At 44.6% G+C, this 21389-nt stretch overlaps 1 protein-coding gene across 2 annotated transcripts; it reads left to right on the top strand.

Moving 5' to 3' along the window:
* Nucleotides 1-1805: 1805 nt before the first annotated feature.
* Nucleotides 1806-21303, top strand: RIOX2 (ribosomal oxygenase 2). Of its 2 annotated transcripts, XM_075515747.1 has the most exons (11): nucleotides 1806-2041; nucleotides 6745-7030; nucleotides 7113-7548; nucleotides 8940-9059; nucleotides 10238-10366; nucleotides 13381-13484; nucleotides 16825-16927; nucleotides 17596-17761; nucleotides 18287-18375; nucleotides 19620-19730; nucleotides 21047-21303. In XM_075515747.1, the coding sequence occupies exons 3-11, from the start codon at nucleotides 7117-7119 to the stop codon at nucleotides 21206-21208; spliced, it is 1416 nt and encodes a 471-aa protein (XP_075371862.1). In that variant the 5' UTR covers nucleotides 1806-2041; nucleotides 6745-7030; nucleotides 7113-7116; the 3' UTR covers nucleotides 21209-21303. The 2 variants fall into 2 exon arrangements, with proteins under 2 accessions (XP_075371862.1, XP_075371852.1); XM_075515737.1 differs by lacking the exon at nucleotides 6745-7030 and having other exon boundaries at nucleotides 1810-2041; nucleotides 21047-21302.
* The last annotated feature ends 86 nt before the right edge of the window (nucleotides 21304-21389 follow it).

The raw sequence follows: 21389 nt of genomic DNA, 5'->3' as shown, positions 1-21389 counted from the left end.
TTCAGAGAGCTACAAAAATGTACGCCTTTGAATATCCCAACTATTGGTGTTTACACTAAAGTATTCACAATTTGATAAATTTTGCAAAGTGTCCTGAATGTTGAGTGACGTCATGATGAACTGAGTCAGAATTAGAAAGAAGAGAATGTCTTCTTTTTCTTCAAAAGTCACAGCCCAATGAAAGAAAACTGCTTTATAGAGAAAGTTAAATTTTACTAATTTGTACACATTTGTACAATTAGGATAACCTTAGGTTCACCCCTGGCAAAATAGCTCTCCTGGTAACCCCTCCACATGCTGATTAACCTGTATTTCATTATCAAGTGGCCACAAGGTCCTGGTCAGCTGGCGACCGAAGTGGTCCAGGTGGTAAAGGAACAAGGACTGACCAGGATGAGCGGTATTTGCCACCTTCTCTCCTCCACCCCCCTTTTCCCATGTGTAACATTTTGCCAGTTTCTCTATTCAGCACGTAGGAGTTTGCTGCATGCATTCATGAATGCAGAACCCACTGGAATCACATAACGTTTGTTCCAAAAGACCCAGATAGTGCCAGGGAAGCAGGAGTTACTACTGTGTGAATAGCAACGACACTGCCAGGAGGAACAGGACTGCAAAACCATCTTCTATAAAGGGAGGGATCTGAACTGGTATTTTAGATGTAAAAGGCTCCATTATTTCCCCCATGAGCTGTTGATAGAACACAGTCCTCTCTCTTATCTGTCATTGAAAGGTCCTTCTAGTAACTAACTTATGCCCAGTGTAACTTTCTACTTACATTAGCCATGCACTGTAAGGCTGCTGAGGTTTCCAAAATTCACCTTTTGCTGGCAGTTCCACTTTGTATGCTTCAAGCTATCAGTACACAAGAACAAAACTTTAGTGAAACCTACCTAACAATTTTTCTGATGTCTTTCAGCCAATGTAAATTAAACCATTAATAGGCATCTTTAATAAAGGTAACTACAAATATTTCTAAAAGTTTCCATGTGCTTGGTGAGACTTCTAAAGATTTCTTCGACGGATCATCCTCAGAGGGGCTCTGGAACAAGATTTTGGTCCAGGAAAAAAAAATGCAGCTAAAGGCCAGGCACTTTTTGGTGTATGAAGTAAAATTTTATACAAATAATCACAAGGTTTTATGTTGTATCTCCTAATTTAATCCATTTCCTATTGGTTTCAAAAAAAGGGGTGTTTTTCTCTCTTGCATATACATGCTAAATAACTTGGGTAGTTGAAGAAGAAACATTTCTTGCATGGATTACGTTTTCAAGTGGTGATTGCTTTAAAACTTTCTAGTTTGGGAGTAAAAAAAAAAAAGGTTGACATTACATTCTCTCCACTAAGGGAGGTTAAATGGTGATAGACACCGGGCACCGTTACTGGCTGATACCAGTGAACGTTATTCCTGCTCGACATCTTATTAGATGTCTCCTTCTTCATCCCCAGCAAGCCCTGGCAAAACGTTAACCATTGCAGAGCGTGTTTCTCCACGAGCAGGGCCAGCAGCAGCCGCCGCAGCCAGCCATGAGCCGGGGGCAGGAGCACGGGACCCACTCCCACAGCCGAGGCCTGCGCAGCCCGCACGGCCCGGGCCGGGCCGGGCCGGGGGAGACCGAGGGGGCCCCGGCCCAGAGCACGACGCGTCTCCTCTTGCCTGGGGGCTCCTTCTGGTGCCCCTCGCTGCTCCCGGTCGGCTTCGTGTCTGCTCTCCGGCACCCTCGGCCGCCGGGAAATAGGCCCGAGCCGTTCGAGGAGACCCCTCGCTCCCGGCTCCCCCGGGACGAGCCTCCGGCCCCGCCGGGCGGCCAGGTGAACGGGGCGGCTCCCACCGGCGCCCGGAAACGTCGCCTCCCGTGACACCCAGCGCGTCAGCGGCAGCCTCCTGCTTCCACCCCAGACCTCCAGCGGGCGGCCGGTCTGCCTGACCCGGCCCCCCGGGGCACCCACGCCGCTCCCCGCCCGGCTCGGCCGCCATTTCCTCCCGGCCGCCGATCGCCTCCCCCGGCCCGGCCCCGCCCGCTGCGGCCCGCGCGCCCGGGTGAGTGCGCGCGCGGGGAGCCGAGCCCGCGGGGTCTGTGGGTGAGGGGAGCCGTTGGGGGGGGAAGGGGGTTGATGGCGGCGGGAGGAACGGGCCAACCGCCGCCCCGCCGGGCTCGGCATCCCTCTGGCGTGCGGGGAAAGGCGTCCGCGGGTGCGGGGCGCCTTGTGGCAGCGCCGGGCCCGCGGCCTCGTGGCTGGCCCTCCGGGGCTCCGAAGGAGCTAGAGCGGCTCAGGCACCGTCCCCCTACCCCGGGGCTCGTTAAATCGGGGCCCCGGCAGCCGCGGAGCAATGGCCAGTGTCACTTGCTGGGCGCCCCTCGTAGCCCGGCCGCGGCTGTGAGGCTGGCTGGGGGCAAGGAGCTCTGGCTGCTCCCTGCTGCGGGCACAGGAGCACACTTTGCTGCGTTGTTGCCTTCTGGAAAAAGTTTACTAGTAGCCCGGTGTGGCAGTGCCGTGAGGGGGAGCAGTGGGGGCTGTGTGGCCTCAGAATCGCTGTGGCCGTCTTTTCTCCCCATTGCTCCGGAGGGAGTTGAGTCCCCCTGCAGTTGCTGCACCAGTTTCATAGAATCATAGAACGCTTTGGATTGGAAGGGACCTTTACAGGTCGTCTAGTCCAACCCCCCTGCAAGAGCAGGGACATCTTTAACTAGATCAGGTTGCTCAGAGCCCCATCCAGCCTGACCTTGAATGTTTCCAGGGATGGGGCCTCCACTACCTCTCTGGGCAACCTGTTCCAGGGCCTCACCACCCTCATTGTAAAAAATTTCTTTCTGAAATCCAGGCTAAATCTGCCCTCCCTTAGTTTAAAACCATTGCTCCTTGTCCTGTCACAACAGGCCTTGCTAAAAAGTCTGTCCCTGTCTTTCCTATAGGCCCCCTTTAACTACTGGAAGGCTGCCATAAGGTCTTCCTGGAGCCTTCTCTTCTCCAGGCTGAACAACCCTGACTCTCTGAGCCTGTCCTCGTAGGAGAGGTGTTCCAGCCCTCGGATGATTTTCGTGGCCCTCCTCTGGACCCGCTCCAACAGGTCCATGTCCTCCTTGTGCTGAGGACCCCAGAGCTGGACGCAGTACTCCAGGTGGGGTCTCACCAGAGCAGAGCAGAGGGGCAGAATCCCCTCCCTCGACCTGCTGGCCACGCTGCTTTTGATGCAGCCCAGGATATGGTGGGCCTTCTGGGCTGCGAGCGCACGTTGCTGGCTCATGTCCAGCTTTTCGTCCACCAGTACCCCCAAGTCCTTTTCTGGAGGGCTGCTCTCGATCACATCATCCCCCAGCCTGCATTGAAACCGAGGATTGCCCCGACCCAGGTGTAGGACCCTGCACTTGGCCTTGTTGAACCTCATGAGGTTCACACAGGCCTACTTCTCAGTTTAGAGGCCTGAACTCATAAACAGGTACATCTGGTGCACAAGCTGGAAAATACTGATGTGAAATAACTGTTTCTGTGTGAAGCAGGAACAGGTCCATTCTGCTGCTGTGTTTTTCTCTAGCCCTGCTGAGAAGGACTTGGGTCTACTGGTGGATGGAAATTGGACATGAGCCGGCAATATGCGCTTGCCACCCAGAAAGCCAACCATATCCTGGGCTGCATCAAAAGCAGTGTGGCCAGCAGATTGAGGGAGGTGATTCTCCCCCTCTGCTCCACTCTGGTGAGACCCCACCTGGAGTACTGCATCCAGCTCTGGGGCCTCCAGCACAGGAAAGGCATGGGCCTGTTAGAGGGCCGTTATGGGTCCAGAGGAGGGCTGGAGCACGTCTCCTATAAGGAAAGGCTGAGAGAGTTGGGGTTGTTCAGCCTGGAGAAGAGAAGGCTCTAGGGAGACCTTATTGCGGCCTTTCAGTACTTAAAGGGGGCTTATAAGAAAGATGGAGGGAGACTTCTTACCAGGTCCTGTAGTGACAGGACAAGGGGCAGCGGTTTTAAACTGAAAGAGGGTAGGTTTAGATTAGATACAAGGAAAACACTTTTTCTGATGAGGGTGATGAGACAGTGGAAGAGGTTGCCTTGAGAAGTCATGGATGTCCCATCACTGAAGTGCTCAAGGTCAGGTTGGCTGGGGCTTTGAGCAACCTGATCTAGTGGAAGATGTCCCTGTCCATGGCAGGGGGTTGGAACTAGATGATCTTTAAAGGTCCCTTCCAACCCAAACCATTCTGTGGTTCTACAGTTGTGATAACTAGCAAAACACTGCAGAACAGCACATTGTGTAAATGAAGCTGCATTCTGTGAATAGTACATATCTGAATTTAACTTTGTTAAATACAATGTGAGTGAGCTGAGAGGTTGATATGATGGATTTAGGTCTGGGATTCAAAACTGGCAATTCAGGCTTGGTTGCATTTGTGTTGCTGGCATTCGGGGATGTCAGTTGTAGATCTTGGTGCTGGCAGCATCTTGAGATGTTGATGGCAACTGGGGACTAATTTTCAGTCTTTTTTTAAGCATTCCCTTGCCTTACAGAGAACTGTAGCTTGCTGCAGCTGGGAATGTCCATCCTCTTAGGAAGGTGGTGATATGGATTCCCTCCTGCAGGACTAAGGTGACTGTAGGTTACTGTTGAGGTACAGGGCTGTTAAAGGAACTACTGATGAAACACTCTGCCCAGGAGTTAGTGGAGCAGCAAGGGTGTCTTGCATACTGCTGCACAGGAGAACTTAGTATTGCATGCAAATACCAGAACTGGAGTTTTAAGTTTCATGATAAGGGATCTGTGTAAGTAAAAGCATCTTAATAAATGAGAGCATTTACTTTTGGGAGTAAAGCTGTCATTTTTACTCACAAATGAAAGGACCAGCATGCTCTAACTCCTCACGCGTTGGCTTCGCAGACTTGCTCAGACATGCCCAGAGTCAGTTTGAGTTGGCCAGCCCAGACCTAGCAGGCAAGCTGCGGTGCTACAAGGCTTGGTGCTAGCTCATTGTCAGGATACTTAATTCAGCTTCTCAGGCAGGCTTTTACTGCTGCCTGGCGCTCTGGGCTACACTGGCGGATGAAATGCTGGTGCAGACTTAAAGTTAATGCAAGTATGTCTGCACATACTATGGTGTTACACCTACCATTACTTGATTTTTGCCTTAACTTTCCTGAGAACTTGGCAGATAAACTCTTTGTGAATTAACTTTTTTATTTTTACATAATAATATATATTATCTACCTGGAAAAACAGAGTAAATGACTTCCAACTTTAAAATTAAATGTCTGCACTTTGATGAAAGAATTCATTTTATTCTACATAAACCACAAAGTTTGAGAGCTCTGCAGAGATGGAAGCAGAACCTAATAATTTTAGGTTTTGGTGTAATTGCATAGCATCAACAGAAAGGCCTAACCGTGTTTCCTCTCTTCTGTAAACTTGGTTTTGCTAAACCTGGGCATTCAAGATACAGTATGGAGACCCCGATAGAGGCTGAGATCTGGGCCACTGTCACTGCGTGGTGAGCATCACTAGATGCCTGGCACTGCCACAAAATTTAGCATAAAATTGTTCCCAGGGCCTGAGGCCTCAAGCATGTGCCCTCATTTCATGTTCCTAAAACCTGCTCCACCTACAGGGGAGTCTGCTCTGGGTTTTTCTGTTTCTTTGGAAGCTGCTGTAACCCTCCTGCCAATTTGTTGTGGTTTAACCGCAGCTGGCAACTGAGCACCACCCAGCTGCTGGCTCACTCTCCCCTGGTGGGATGGGGGAGAGAATCGGAAGAGTAAAGTGAGAAAACTCATGGGTTGAGATAAAGACAGTTTAATAATTGAAATAAAATAGTAATAATAATAGTAAGAGTAGAATATACAAAGCAAGTGATGCATGATGCAATTGCCACCACCTGCCGACTGATGCCCAACCCGTCCCGGAGCAGTGGCCCCCTGGCCAGCTTTTCCCTAGCTTGTATGCTGAGCATGACCCCATATGGTATGGAATATCCCTTTGGCCAGTTTGGGTCAGCTATCCTGGCTGTGCCCCCTCCCAGCTTCTTGTGCATCTCCAGCCTTCTCAGTCCGTAGAGCATGAGAAGCTGAAAAGTCCTTGACTTAGTGTAAGCAGTACTTAGCAACAACTGAAACATCAGTGTGTTATCAACGTTATTCTCCATATAAATCCAAAACACAGCACTATACCACCGGCTACTAGGAAGAAAATTAATTCTATCCCAGCTGAAACCAGGACACCATTGAATCATCCTTGCCCACTGAACCTGGTTAGATATTCCTTCTTCCCTCACAGCAATCTACTCTTTCACTTGGCCTCCCTCTTTCCGAACTCCATTTCTGTATGTTTTCTGTTCACTGTATTCTTGTGTAGCCCTTGGTGCGTGCTGTGGACTGGTGTCAGTGTCCCCTCACTGCAGTAGCTGTCTTCTTTGTAGGTCCTGCTAAAGCTTTAGTCTGGTAGCTGTACAGCTATATAGACACTGGGTGTATGATGTGTAGGTCAGCTTGAAAGGAAAGCCTTCCTTAACACACACCACACCACGCCCTGCATTTAACTGGTTGGATTCTGCTCTTCAAATGCCATACATCCTCCTCCATCATGCTCTGGCTGGAAGGTCATTGGGAAGTATTCATTGTGCTTTTTCTCCCCAATGTTAATGCATTTCAAGGAAGTCTAATAGGGTACAATTTTCTGATCCTGTCTCCTCTCTCCACCTCCTTTGCGTGTTGCCATTAAATCTCATAAAGCTGAGTTAACTTTTTAGTAATTTGCAGGTCTTGCTACAGAAGACCAGTCTACCACAAGTTCTTTGTGTGGGTGGATTCCTGCATTTGTAAAGATCTGTTGTGTGGCCATTGGGTTTCATCGTGTGTTTTTTAGTATAAACCCAGCTGTGGGATTTGAGCTTCCATGAGCAACAGCTCCCAATAGAGCCCTCTGGAGTTTGCTGAGGGGATGAGAGGCCTGCCGTGGGCTTTCCTTTTTCTGCTGGTTGGAGCAAATAGTGAGCATCTGGAAGCAGAGCTGCTCCCAGTGTATTCTCATATCCCACTGGAGAAGGCAGGTGGAGCTGCTCTGGGCCCATGAGCTTTTGAGATTGTGTTACTGGTTGACTGTTTTGGTTCTCTCTCCTCTTGAATAGGAACATGCCCAAGAAAGGAGGGAAGCATGCCGAAATGGGAAAAGAGATGCAGGCACAATGTAAACGAGCAAAGGTGGAAGCAGCTTGTTCTCTGTCAGTCATGAGTTTTGAGAGCCCAGACAGCCTCTTCGGAAGCTTGATCTCTCCCATCAAACAGGAGATGTTTTTCAGGGAGTATTGGGAGAAAAAGCCGCTGCTCATTCAGAGAAATGATCCCCTGCTGGCTGCTTACTACCAGTCCCTGTTCCAGTTGTCCGATTTGAAGGAACTGTGCAGCCAGGGTCTATACTATGGGCGAGATATAAATATCTGCAGATGTGTGAATGGAAAAAAGAAAGTTTTAAATAAAGAAGGCAAAGTGAATTACATACAGCTGAAGAAGGATTTTGACCAGAGAAAGGCAACAATACAGTTTCATCAGCCTCAGAGATTTAAGGTTGGATCATTTCATTGAATATAATTAATGCATGTTTTATAATGTGGTGTACTTTGCTTGAATCGTACTAGACATGGCTTCATCTCTGTCCCCAGTAAATCCAGGGGAAATAGCTGACATTGATGACCTGCTGAAATCTATATATGAACTGTATTAATTAAAACATGGTTTATACTTTTGCACTGTCTGTCATGTTTCAGTGCTCTGCAGTAAGAACAAAATCTGATTCATGCTATAATATCAAGCATTCCTTTTAAAAAATGTGCTTTGTCACATAAAAGTTGAGAAAAAACTAAATGCATAAAATTGATGATTATGTATGTGTCTGCTTAAATTATGCCTTCTGCCCCACTGTTTCCTTGTGCAAATAGGGGCTTTTGTACTGCTTTCCTTTAATGAAGGGCAAGGTGTGAAATTGTGTAAAATATTTCCAGGACACTCCACTGTTCTTGTCAATGGATTGGCTTTGAATTGCACCACAGAAGTGGTGCACCACATTTTAGCTGAGTGCCCTCTCTCTTTTGTTCGTTTTGATGCTTTTGCAATCATCATATATTGAGAATGAGGCAGTGGTGTCTGCACAGGCTCAGATGCTTAAAGGTACTTGGATTAGGTAGTCCTTTTTTGTCCCATGGTGTCAACACAATTTAATTGTGAAGCGGTCCGTAAGCACCCAAATACACAGCTGAGTCCCAAGTATAGTGTTGCTGGCTGATCTCAGTTTGAGTGTAGCTGTAATGGCCAGTGGCAGGGGCATCTGCAGGTGAAGTTGAAATGTTGCGTGGCTTACGCTGAAATCTAAAGCTTGAGCTGAACCTACATAAATTCTGGTTGAAGTTGCACTTGCGCAGCTCTGGTAGTTGGCATCTTCTGATATGAGAGTCATCCCTTTGGTGCACTGTCTGTCACATGTTAGATGTGGATGAATAAAGTTTGTTCTTGAATATGCCCAAACAATTGGAGTCACTGGAAGGTCTCCACCCTTTATATGCTCTCTTTGATGCTAGCCTATATAATGCAACTCCTGCATGTGTTTATTGTCTTAAGATGTTTTGCTGTTCGTGGGATGATGGGTGGCTTATTTTCCTCTGTCTAGCCTTGTTTCTCTGGTTTTGCAACCTAAAAATGGCACAGGGAAGAGAACACACATCAGCGCTATGTTGGGGCACCAAACTTCTTGATTACCTTCACGGCAGATCTCCTTTGCATCTGCAGTGCTTGCTTGCAGCAGGAACACTCATACAGAGCATCTGCCTTCCCAGCCTCTGCCTCCCTGTGGGGAAGTGATCATTCACTAGGGAAACCTCCCAAGTGATGGGGACGCTGTGGGCTGGGCGGCAGCCTGGCTTGGCTGAGCTCTTCAGTAGTAACAGCATTATTTCTTTTTAAAGGAGGAGCTGTGGAAGATTCAGGAGAAGCTGGAGTGCTACTTTGGGTCTCTGGTTGGGTCAAATGTTTACATTACTCCCCAGGGGTCGCAGGGCCTTCCCCCTCACTACGATGATGTTGAGGTAGGACAGCACAACCTCGTCTGTGAAACTGTGTGTGGGCTTTTGCTAGTGGCAGTAGATGCCTGTATGTGTGCTTCCTGGCCCCCCCCCCCCCCCCCCCCCCAAAATAACTTATTATGGAAAAATATTTTTTCTGCTGAAAACTTACGGTAATTGGTTGCAAGTGTTTCTTTATAATATAATTTTACTGAAAAGGCACTAGTAGTAATATCTAATGGTAATATCACGTAAACTGTGCTTTCCAGACCTGGTATTTTCATTAGATGAAAAGAGAATTTGTTTTCCCAGTTGCAGAAGCTTTCTAGCACCTTTTTTTCATTTTCACTTCATTCAGACCTCCAAGAATCTAGAAGTCCTTTTTCCTTTACTAAGTACTTGCTCTTTCTTCAACTGGACAGTGGAAGCAGACTGGTTGTGCTGGTTCCCATTTGCTGGTCCTACTGTTTTTAAGAAATTACTGGTATGATGAAGTCCTGTGGTCCAAATGCATTTTAAATTAGCTTCTAAAATAAACAATCAAATAGGCACTGCATTAAAAAAAAGCTGGGCTATCCCACTTAAACCAAAACAAAAAAACCCTTACATGTATTTTTTTCTTTTTATTTTTTTTCATTTCCATTAAATACATCTGGAGTTTCATTTTCCTTATGCTTGTTATTCAGCAGCCCCACAACCTGCATGTTCTGGAGTATGTCATCAAGTCCAAGGTCACAGAATCCTCTAGATGTTTCTGATGCTCTCTCACCTGATATTTTGAATATCTGTGTGGCAGACATTACTTTCGAGTTAGTTGTCTAGCAGCTGGAGAGAAACAGGGATTTCCAAATGCCTACCTTAGGATAAATCAGATCACACGTCACAACTCTGCTCTCTGTTGTCTCTAAGTAGAGCCTAAAGACATAGTTCAGATGTAAATTTGTACATTGTAGACATCTAAAAATTAATGTGAGAAGAATCCTGTTTGCCATGCTGTGGAGTAGCTGAGAGCAGGGAAGGTGAAATCTGTTTCTTGTTGTCAGAAAAGCAACCTGTGTCGCTTCTGTTTGCTTTCTATCCCTGATTTCTGGCGTGGTTCCGCAGACTTTCCAAGTAAGAAGATGACTTAAAATTTCTGATCAGTTGGATGTGTGAGGTGCAGCAAGGCTTCCTTATGCATTTGAATTTATGGTCTTTTGCAGGTGTTTATCCTTCAGCTAGAAGGTGAGAAACACTGGCGACTCTATAAACCAACAGTGCATTTAGCTCGGGAATATAATGTTGAATCAGAAGATAGGATTGGGAATCCCACACATGAATTCATATTAAAGGTATTATAATTGAAGTGCTTTACCTGGTCTGGGCTATGGTTGCCAGAAAAGTAGTCATGTTTAAAATGGTCCATTTCTTGAAGACAGCATTCTGAATGATTGTGGTTGTGAAGTTGAGGGGAGGGTTGGCGCACAAAACACTGAGAACAAGAAATTTGGGTGATAGTTGTCTAACTTATCCTTTTTCAAAGGTAGCCTTTGCTTTAGTATTTAAATAATGGACCAAGAAACCAGTTATTTCTGGAAATTCTCCAATATTCTCCAAGTTGGGCACCCTGACTCCTGGATCATATTTGTGGAGTTGTGTGCAGACAAACCATTGAGTTTATATATATTTATGACACATTTTTATGCTTTTACATGCTGTCTATAATCAATCAGGCTAATCCTTCTATGCGCTAAGACTTACTGCTTTACCAAAGGTTGTCACTGTTCTGGTGAATTAGATTTAAATATTTATCCTTGGCTGATAAACAAAAGCATGAACTAAACCCTATATTAACTTGCTGTATTAACTGTTTTTTGTTTTTCCAAACCTGAAGATCAAGTGTTTGGTTGTTTTTTGTTATTTGGAATAAAAAGAGCATTTCATTAAGATTAATGAGTGCAGCTCCTTAGACAGCAGGGCATCTGGTACTTGTCCTGTTCTGTTTTACATGCTTGTGCTTTCGATGCGTGTTATTTATCCAGCAGACGGGGCTGCTCTGTGTTGGAAGCCTCATTAGTTTCTCTGCCTTGTGTCCTGTCTTAGGGCCTCTCTCTGCAAGGTCTCTGCTCTTCCTGGTGTTCAGACCTGCCTTTGGGTGTAGGTAGTTTAGGCATAGTATGACACATTGGGTATGATACTGACATCACTAGCTGTCTAATTTGATAGATGGTAATATTCAGTTGTCATGATGTATTGGGTGATGCAAAGTCTAGTAAATTACAGTTCCCTTTTTAATTTCTGGAACATTTTGGGCCGGACTTCAATGCCTTTGATTTTTACAGAATAATGATGTATTCCACAAGCCATTTTACTGACATTAGTGGAGTGAAAATACTGGCCTCTGAAAAGGGCTTAAAAATTATCTACATTTTTATTTTTCTTCTGTTTGATGTTCTTCACTTCCTGTGACCCATTTCTTCTGAGTGGCTGCTGTCAGATTTTGATTGTCTGTCTGGAGCTCTCTCTGGAGAGCTGGATTTTGATTGTCTGTCAGCTCTCTCTGACAGGGATGCTGTCAGGTAACTCTTATTTCCTCCCTAAATATCTTGCTAGAATATTTCCTTTCTCCTTTTTTGCATTTCTGACTGCTGTCTGCCATCCTTGGGCAGTTTAGAACAAATGGACCAGGCAGAGACTATGTTGGTGGTGTTCTCCCTTTCCACCAAAAACTGGTAGCTGACTGAGAGGAAGGGCATGCTGTTTTGTGTATAATGTCCCAAGCTGCAGTGTGTCTCGGTGACACTGCATCAGGCTGTGGCCATGGCTGGTTTGTTACTGGTGTCAAGCAGAGAGCTTATGTGGTACCTGGCTATCTAGCCTTCTTCATGTATGATTTTCCATTTAATTTGCTGGTACTTCTCCCTTTTCTGCCCCTCCTTCCTCCAATTCAGAAGAAAGAAGGCAGCAAAGTGATCAGATCCATGTTGTTCTCTTGTCAAATGCTCTGTCCTGCCCCAATCTGGGTGTTGCCACCTGGAGTCTGTGAAGATTCTGATTATTTTAATTGAAGACTGTTGTGCTTGCTGGCTCATGTGAATGGTGTTGATGAGAACACTCAGCAGATAAGACGAATAAGAGTTGGGCTTTGCAGCAAAGACTGCTTTGAAAAATCATTATCCTGGTTTCTTAGTGGTAGGCATGGGGTGCTACAGCATGAAATAATTTCTTTTGCAGACTAGTTTGTCATCACTCTGGTAGTTATTCAGGGCTCTTACCCTTCCCCTATGCGACCCTCCCTCCAGTTTGTTTTCTTGCTCGGGATGTGAAACATAGCAAATGAAGAGAATTCAAAATGCTCTTAGTTGCTTAGTGTAGTCCCTACACTGGTAAGGAATGCACTTTATTAATGGCAGAGAGAGGCTTGTTTCAGAACAAGTCAATTGTACATAGCTGATCTATGATGCTTTTCAGCTTGTTATAAATGGATGAAGAGACTTGATCCTGCCAAGTCCTGTGAAGCCTCATAATCTAAAGAGACCTTTCAATTCAGTGAAAAATCAAGTAGTATTCACTTGAAAGATATCTGCTAGTTTGGTAGGCTCTTAGAAGTAGGTGATGCGATCAAATTTAAGGAATGGTAAAATTGAAATGGAATCAAATTTCTTCGTTGTTGCTTTATGAATTTTCTCTTTGATTGTGCTATCCAGCTATATAGATGGTTATAGGAGAAGCCATAAGTAAACTGATTTTTCCTTCTTGGAGGCAATTTCATGTGCTTTGCACTTCTCTTTTTATCTTGACTTTCTTAATCTAAATTTTTATCAGTGTGGAGATTTAATTTAGATAGGTGAGAAGAAAGATAGGGAGGAGGAAGGTTGTACTTGTTTTTTAAGTGTTTTAACTGAAAATTTCAGACAACAGTATTGTAAGAGATTACCATCTTTATAGAATATTTGGCCTTTCTTGTGGAATACTGGCCTTTTCTTTTGATGTTATCTGACGAAATTCCCATTGCACTGCTCCTCTGCTAGCCTGCTGTATTGTCAGCACGTTTATCTCAGCTGCTTCTTTGTCCCCTTTATGCAGCTGAGTTGGAGCGTGCATGTTCTATAATGTTAAAAGCTTGCTTCGTGTTTTCAGACAGGCGTGTAGTAAATATTGAGAGTAAGTTGGAAAGTTTAAGGTATTGGACTTCTGGCTTAGAGTGCTTTATGTTATTAAAGTGTACAATGGAGGATCTCTCTATTTTGTGATTTTAAAAATGTATGTTGTCAGTCTGTCTGCTCAGAGTATTTTCTCTGTTTTGACTACAATAAGGTTTGACCAGGTGCCCTAAATACATCAATTCTCTTTCATTTTCTTGCAGCCAGGTGACTTACTGTACTTCCCAAGAGGGACTATTCACCAAGCTGACACTCCTCTTGGGATCTCCTATTCTACACATGTGACCATCAGTACCTACCAAAACAAGTAATTATTCTTTACTTTTTTTTTTTAGTATGGCTTTTCTGAAAGTGGCTTTCCTCTGCCAGATGATGTGTGTGAATAGAACAGACCTGAAACCCATGTTTCAAAGAAGTGATGTCCTGTTTCTTATTAACCACCTTGTAATGAGCTCGGCTTAGCTCTTTTCTGTGTTCATTCTATTTAGCCCGTATGTGGTTTGTTTTTCTGTGAGTAGTTCAGGGACAGGGCATGTCACCTTCCCCCCAGAGAGGTGATGACATGGAATATATGTAGGTACCCCACTATTATATATGTGCCCTGCTGTTAGTAACGGAACAGCTAGTGTTCAGGTAGCAGTAATTGAAGGTTTGGGGGAAGGAGGGGAGCAAGACCCTTGTTGTTTGAAGCAGCCTGTTTACCAGGTTTTCATGCAGCAAGCTTGATTGCTTTTTAATTGGTTATTTTTTACCAGCTGTAGACTTTAATGTGGGAGATAATGTTACAACTGCAAACTCAATTGTTGTGTTTAAAAAATCTCTCACCAGTGGCTGAAGCTATTGTTCATTTCATAACCCAGATAGAGTCATGAGTTACTCCTTTCATCATGTTTTCTCCTGCATTTGATAGTCACCCACACCTATTCTGACAGACTCACTGCAAATTCTTCCTTTGCAAATATTTTCTACTTATCTGTGTTTTTCACCTCCTACCCCATGCACGCAAATCAGATTTCCTTTGACACACATCTGATCCTTGTGCCCACTGAAACATGGTCATCACACAGGGAAATGCTGTTGCCACCTAATCAGCCTCTCAGATGCTGGGTTTGGAGTCATTGACCTGTGTTAGGAATTGGGAAGGATTTCTGATAGCCACAAAACAGGGCAGAACAAGTTTGGGCATATTCTAGATGATCGTAAGATGAATCTCTAACCACCAGCTGTACGGTTCTGGAAGCCCAGGATGTCAGTGCTGCTGGTAACTCTTAATGTGGCCAGTCCTCCAAGTTGGAGAGAGGGTTAAGATGAAGCTGCTCAAAGGTGTGAGTCTTCGTAAAAGTTGGGTTCAGCTGATTTTAATTTACACTCATGTTCTATTCTTTTATTCAGAAGGCAAAAAGAAAAAAAAAAAGCTATTTTCTGTAAGCATTGACTGCTGTTGCAAAGAGCGTTTGACTTCATTTGTTATGCAGGAGCCAATATTAGTGCTGAGCCACTTTGGCAAGTTTGATGGCACGTTCAGGGTGATGAGCAGCGAGTGGCCTCCAAAGAGATGTCCTGCTCCTCCTCCCTTCCCCTGCCTTTTTTGTCCTGCTGCTTCCTTATGTTGACCTGGCGCTTCTCTCACCCCTGGTTTAGTGACTGGAACAGATGGAAGAGTGACACTAGAATAAGTGGGTGTTTGGCTTGTTGATGGAGGCTGGGCTGGAGTGATGTTTTACAGACCAGCGTGCAGGAGTCCTGCTGAATGCACAGATCAGGGTTTGATCCGTACAGAGTTATCGGTCAGGTAGTGCTGGGGAGACAGGAATTCAGTTCCTTGTAACAGGGTTGCTGGAGACCTGACAGGCTTGTTTGGAGTCAGTGCAGTTCCTCCATGACAACGTGAGCCGAATGCCAGTCCAGTGAGTTACTTGAGAAGTGATGCTGTCGCGGAGCATGTTCTCTGGGTGCTTGTGTCAAAGTGAGGAGAGGAAAACGGAAAAGCTTGAAGAGTGCTGTTCTTCCGATAAAAAGTGGAATCATCATCCGTTAAGGTTATTGGTAATGAAGTGTAAGAGCCTGCCTCTGCACCTGCTTTCAGCAAGCATAGGTAAAACAAGCAGCAGTCCTGATACAGGGTGGTATTTTGATTTGGCTTGTAGATGGAAGTATGGCCTAGAAACATTTCCATGGAAAATTGAAGAGAACTCCTTGAAAATAGTTGTCCTTATTATGGAGGATGTTGGGACTCCTTGTGACCGCTCTGGAAGCAGCAGATGCAGAAGGAGCTGGGAGGGGAGGAAGTGCTGGTGGAGGTGGCACTTTCAGGGATTTTTAGGGACCAAGACAAAAGGGACTCTGCTGTGCACTGGAGGACGGTTCCTCTGGGCCAGATCCCAGAAGGCAGAGGAACGTGTGTGTGTGTGTGTGTTCATTATAAGCAGGGCAGTTTGGAAAAGCAATGAATAGCTGAAGATAGTTGCTGACAGATGGAGACTGGGGGCAAGAGAAGGGAAGCAGTAAGAAGTATAAGATGTTTAATTCTATTTATTGGCCAGAGTCCCTCCCTCCCAGTGTGTAGCAGACAGTGGAACATGTCAGTGGAGACGATTAAAAAAAAAATGTAAATCAGACTACACCAACTCATACTTTTTCTTTTTTTTTTTAACTAAAGTAGTGTCTAGAGATCAGTGCTGAAAACGGGGAGTGCTGAAGGGAGAGCAATACCAGAGGGTGAAGTGTATGCTGGAGGACAGGCCCTGCTCTGCTGCCTGCCCTAGTTGGGTGGGAGTCTGCTGGCAGCCTTGGATGCTGGGCACATACCCTGGTTGTTTGCCCATTAAACCAGCCTCTGAGGATGTGGTAGGGAGGGAGGTCACACATGGACAGGACAGCACTTTTGCATGAGCAGCATACCTGTTCCTGGTGAGATTGACTCAAGCTAGGCAAAGAAGGTGCAGGCAGTAGTCCTGCCTCCCCTCCTCTAGTTTATTCTTATAATTGGGGAACAGAAGCACAGAAATCAAAGGCCAATTTTTTTTTTTTAAAGTATGTAGGCTAAGAATGGGGATTTAACACAAACAAGATACCTACAAGGTACCTGTTAGGTATCATTAAAATCCCTGTAGAGGTATGTAGGGGTTTTGTTCTTGGGGTCATAATTAAGTTTGTAGCAAAACTAAAAACTGATGCCATGTCAGATTTCATAACCCTGGGTACGTTTCCTCCTTTCGTTTAAGTGCCTCAAAAACATATTAAATGACACAACCCCACAACACTTCATTGTGTGCAGTGAGGCCGTATGTGCATGTGGTTGGATAATAATGGCCCCAGTAGGAATTTCTTCATTCACTGAGGTCCGTTTTAAGCTGAATCCACTGGTAAATGACAAGCACCTGAATCAGAACAAACTGGACCCTTCTCAAGCCAGTTCCTTCCCTCTGTAGGAGTGCCACTGACCTGAAGCTAGTGAGGATGCATGTACGGTTGAGATGAGAGTGAGCTATTGCATGAGACTACAGAGTGGTAATGGAAGGGCCAAAGGCACAAAGCAGATTTGGAATTGGAGCACTACGTTTCCAGCCCTTGACATCAGTTAAGATGTCTGTTTTATTTCAGTGCAACTATTTTAGTAACTTTTTTTTTTTCTTCCTGTCCTTCAGCTCTTGGGGAGATTTCTTACTGGATGCAATTCCTGGCCTTGTGTTTGATACAGCAAAAGAAGATGTGGCGCTGCGGACAAGCATACCAAGGCAACTGCTTATGGTAAGTAGGTGAGACTAAGGGAACAGTAGTGCATCCAGCTGGAACTTCAGCACTGAGGCAAGCATGTATCTTGTTGATCTGCTCTGAAAGCTCAATGCAACGGCACTATCTTGTCTAGCAGCACAACCACTTCTTTCGAAGACTTCAGGATGACTGCTCTGAGGTTTGCTCCATCTGAAGCATTGCCTAGTTCATTGCACTGCCTTTGTTTCATATCACATTGTCCTTGTATGGCTTGTTTCCTTCTAAAATTAATGGTATTTGCTTTGGAGCTGTCAGACAGGCATAGTCCCTGTCAGGCCAAGCTTTTGAATCTTTAAAAGTTAGCAAAGCTGTAAATTTTTCTGTGACCTCTTTATGGTAGTCCAGTTGCACTGCTGGACTACCAGCATGCAGAAGGAACAAGTCTCTCTTTCAGCTAGACTTGCAAGTCCTTTAGCATTGCAGGTAACCCCAGAGTGAGGCAAAGTGAGCATCAGCTTTGGTGTGTGACCTTCTCGTGGGGAACGTGTAAAAAAAACCGAAGTTTGTTGTTCTGGGAGTAAACGTTACCCTTTGCAAAGATAAGAGGAGTGTCCAGATTCTCACTGCATTACCGCACCTCTTTCTCTTTAGGCTAGTCTGTTAAGCTTGAATTCATGTGAGAACAACTCTGTGTGAATATTTAGCAGGTGGATATAGCTGACTCAACAAAAAAACTGAGTAGCCTTTTGAGAAGGCTTGCAGACCATCTGGAAAACACCAGAGAACTGAGATCATCTGACATGAAGAAGGATTTCATTATGAACCGGTTGCCACCTTGCTTGGGATGTGACTCTGATCTTTTGACTCCAGGTAGACTTTGAAGTTACCAAAAATGGCTGATGTGATGATGGTAGAGCTGTTGCTAATGCTGCCTCTTATGACTTTGGTATTTTATGGTAGGCAAAGATTATAGTCTAGCGTCAGCTTCATGTTGTGCTAGGCTCTGTGTGTGCATTTGCACACCTCAGTTGGCTAATTCCCTGTGTCTAGCGGAACAGATGACATGTCTCTCTTAGAGTGAAATATAGGTTATCCTAGAATGAAATTGGCAGCTTTAATAAACTACTGTGTACTGAGAATGTTTAACTGGTACAATTTGTCCTTAAGCTCTAGCTTGCTGTTACAGCTCTTTGTAGACTGTAAAGGTGAGAGAATTAAAAAAGTTCTCTCTTCCTCCCCCCTGCCCCCCCCCCCCCCAAGTTTGAGAACATGTGGGTGTTGAAACATAGGTTAACAAAAAATCTAGCCACAAGAGAGTGGGTAGTGCCCAGAGGGCTCAATTTGCACTGTTCCTCTGGTTTCCTTCCTTTCTAATGGAGAATTTATTTTTCTTAGGTGGGAAATTGCCAAAAATAGATAGCAAAATCAGACTGCAGTTTAGAGATCATGCTATCATTACAGTGGAACCAGATCAAGAGAATTCTGTAAGTATAACAATGCCACCCTCGTATGCTTGGGGTGGGAGGGGAGTGCAAGGTATGCGAGTTGTTGCTCTGTTGTACTGGTCTAAAAGGGTCATGCAGTTATACAGAGTTGGATCCTGCATCCCATTAGGGTTTGTTTGGAGACCATGGGGCTGTTGTTGAGCAGTAATATGGCACATTCTTGCCTTCTGGAGGAGAGCTACAGAACTAAATTTAGTCTGTGATTCTGCACGGTAGGTGCACGGCTTTTATCTGAGGTTAGATGGGATAGATCATTACAGCTTCTAAATGGCCTCTATAGCTCTTGATAATGGTTTTTATTTTTTTTTTTTATTATTCTTTCTATTTAGGAGCATGAATAAGTTATAAAAATAGGTTCCCTGAAGAGAGGGGAATTCTCTTGGTTGCAGCTGTTGCTGATTGCGGTTGCATTTAGTCTTCACTTCTGAGTTATCTTTGTACCTAAGCAGGTGCCAGTGGCACTACTAAGTTGTTCCACAAAATAGATGCTGTGTTCAGACTACTTCTTATCTATGAAGGTTTATTCATATGACATTGTAGAAGTGTGCTTTTTTGGTCTTAATTAAAAAAAACAGAGGGGAGACGGGATGGACTATCTTGTACAATTTTTTTTTTTTTCCATGAGTAAAATGTTTCCCTCCAAGAAAAACATACCATAACTTTCTGATTTTTCTCCTCCATTTTGTTTGTGTCCATATTGCTGTGAGAGTGTGTAGGTTTTGGAAATTTTTTTTTTGCAATTTTTTTGCCACCTCGCCTTCTGATGTCATACACATAAACCCTGAATGACAGCACACATGCAAGACTTGTGTGAGACCTGCCCAGAGAGCTCTGAATTGGTTTGCACAGCTTCAACCAAGGAATGGGATATGATTTTTAAGAGACAGATCAGTATCAGAATGAAAATTTATTGCTGCACACTCCTTCATTAAGGCCTTCTAGGAGGTGCACCTTAAATGGCATGTTCTCTATACAGCATCAGTCCTGTGAGTCTGGTAGAGGCAGTATTAAGGCAGAAGATTACAGGTTGTAAATAAATTTTCAAAGATGTTTTGGCAACTCCCTTACTGCTGTAGTAGATGGCTGTTGGATCATTCAGCAATGAATTGCTTTCATTGATGTAACAGTGGACTCCAGAATTAAGGAGCTAACATTGTCACTTGAGGGAGAGGAATTTGAGGGTGTGGATCATATGTAACTGTTTTCTTCTGGCTGTCTTTTAGGATGAAATTCGCAGAGAGATGGTTTATGTGTATCATTCTTTAAAGAACAGGAGAGAAACTCACATGATGGGGACAGACGATGATACTACTAGTGAGGAAGGCACATCACAGGTTTGTTCCCACAAACACACAACAAAAGCTACATTGCTGCGTTAGAAGAGCTTGACTGAGATGGTAGCAGAGGCCTGGGTTCTGCTGTATTCCTCAGCACCCAAAGCATTTCTGCCCATCCCCTAAGTACCCAGATGAGCGAGGCTGCAACACAGAGGCAGTTAATAGCAGAACTAAGTAATGTAGTCTTATGCTAACTGAATATTTGAGATGTTAACAGGATTTCTTGCACATACCTTACATCCTAGCTATCAAAGCTACCAGAGGGACTAGAAGTGCATCTTACTTCTGTGTCCTTTAGCACATCTTTTATTAAGGCTACTGGATATGTTAGCACATGTTCAGTACTAGCAGGGATCACTGCGCCTCATGCACCATGGTTATGCCACGTTGAACCCATGTTAGATTCTGTATCCACTGGAACGTGCTGCAAGGTAAGGGTGTTCATTTTAGGGTGGGTGGATCAGCAGTAGGAGTAAAGTGTTAACTCTTTTACTGAAATGGAAAGAGGGAACTTTTCATATTGTTAATAAGGCCGCAGATGGTTCATCTCCATTATTACTCAGCACGTACAATGTGCTTTTGCTGAAATCATAAATACTCTTGAAGAGTGGCTGTGAGCTTTGGAACTTTTTGTTCCACTTTATGACAGTAAAATGCTCTCTCTTAGGTCTGGGACCTGAAACAGTTGAATACAGGTCTCTGCACAAATACACTGTAGAGGCAAAGCAGAACACAGCCTGTTCTTGTCTCAGTAATTACAGCAAGGCTTTCTGCCTGGCAGTTACTTACCTTTTAAGGTAAATCTCATTGGTCCTCTAGAGAATATGGGTAGCTGAGGTTGTATGCTGGCACCTGTCCAATATGTGCAGAATATACCTTCCTGCCCTTAAAGACTCCAGCCATGGTAATGGAGGTCCTCTGTGGTTCTGTCAGACTATGGCCAAAGACTGCACGTGCCAGATAGAAAGAAAAGCTTCTATGACCTTCCAAAAATAAGGGGTAGGGTTAGGCAAGAGTGTAAATTTAAAGTTATTTCATTCTTCAGTGTGGAAATGCCATGAGGAAGCCGTGCACCTTAAGCCTCCCTATCTCATAAGCTGTGCTAGAACATGCCAGAGAGTTCAGCTATTTTTCTATTGAGAAAGGCAGCAGGATAATACTGCACCTTTTGGAGGATGCTCTCAGAAATACCAGTGTGATGTGGGAAAGGAGCACATACCTGCTGATCAGTACCTACAGCCTAACACACTACTGTGTAAAGGGATGCTGCACTTAGCTGAAGGATATTTTTTTTTTTTATCCCCTCCGGCCAGCAGACTCATGGACTGCGGTTTCCTTTGTCGTACCTGGATGCACTGAAGCAGATTTGGAGTAACAGCACTGTTTATGTTAAAGAGCTTAACCTTATCTCAGATGAAGAGAAAGAAAACCTTGCCTTGTCCCTATGGACTGAATGTCTAATTGAAGTTATTTGATGCTTTTGTGAATTAGCTGCTCCCGTAAGTAGTATTTCCGGCCATTAAGAATCTCTTGAGATAAAGGCTTATTAAATTACTTTTTTATCCATCCAGTCTTTGGTTTGTATTGCTGTTTAGCAAAGCACTGCAATATATATATATACTTTGCTACTTTCTGGTGCCAAATGTTACTTTTCTT

This window comes from Mycteria americana, chromosome 1 (genome assembly GCF_035582795.1).
Source record: "Mycteria americana isolate JAX WOST 10 ecotype Jacksonville Zoo and Gardens chromosome 1, USCA_MyAme_1.0, whole genome shotgun sequence".
In the NCBI taxonomy this organism is placed as follows: Eukaryota; Metazoa; Chordata; class Aves; order Ciconiiformes; family Ciconiidae; genus Mycteria; species Mycteria americana.
The sequence above is the reverse complement of the archived record's forward strand: the minus strand, read 5'-3'. Positions and strand labels throughout refer to the sequence as shown.

Coding starts and splice junctions, on each gene's coding strand:
- RIOX2 (XM_075515747.1), top strand. CDS start 7,117: ATGCCCAAGAAAGGAGGGAAGCATGCCGAAATGGGAAAAGAGATGCAG. Junction 9,060..10,237: donor CTCACTACGATGATGTTGAG/GTAGGACAGCAC, acceptor GGTCTTTTGCAG/GTGTTTATCCTTCAGCTAGA. Junction 19,731..21,046: donor GTGAGGAAGGCACATCACAG/GTTTGTTCCCAC, acceptor CCCTCCGGCCAG/CAGACTCATGGACTGCGGTT.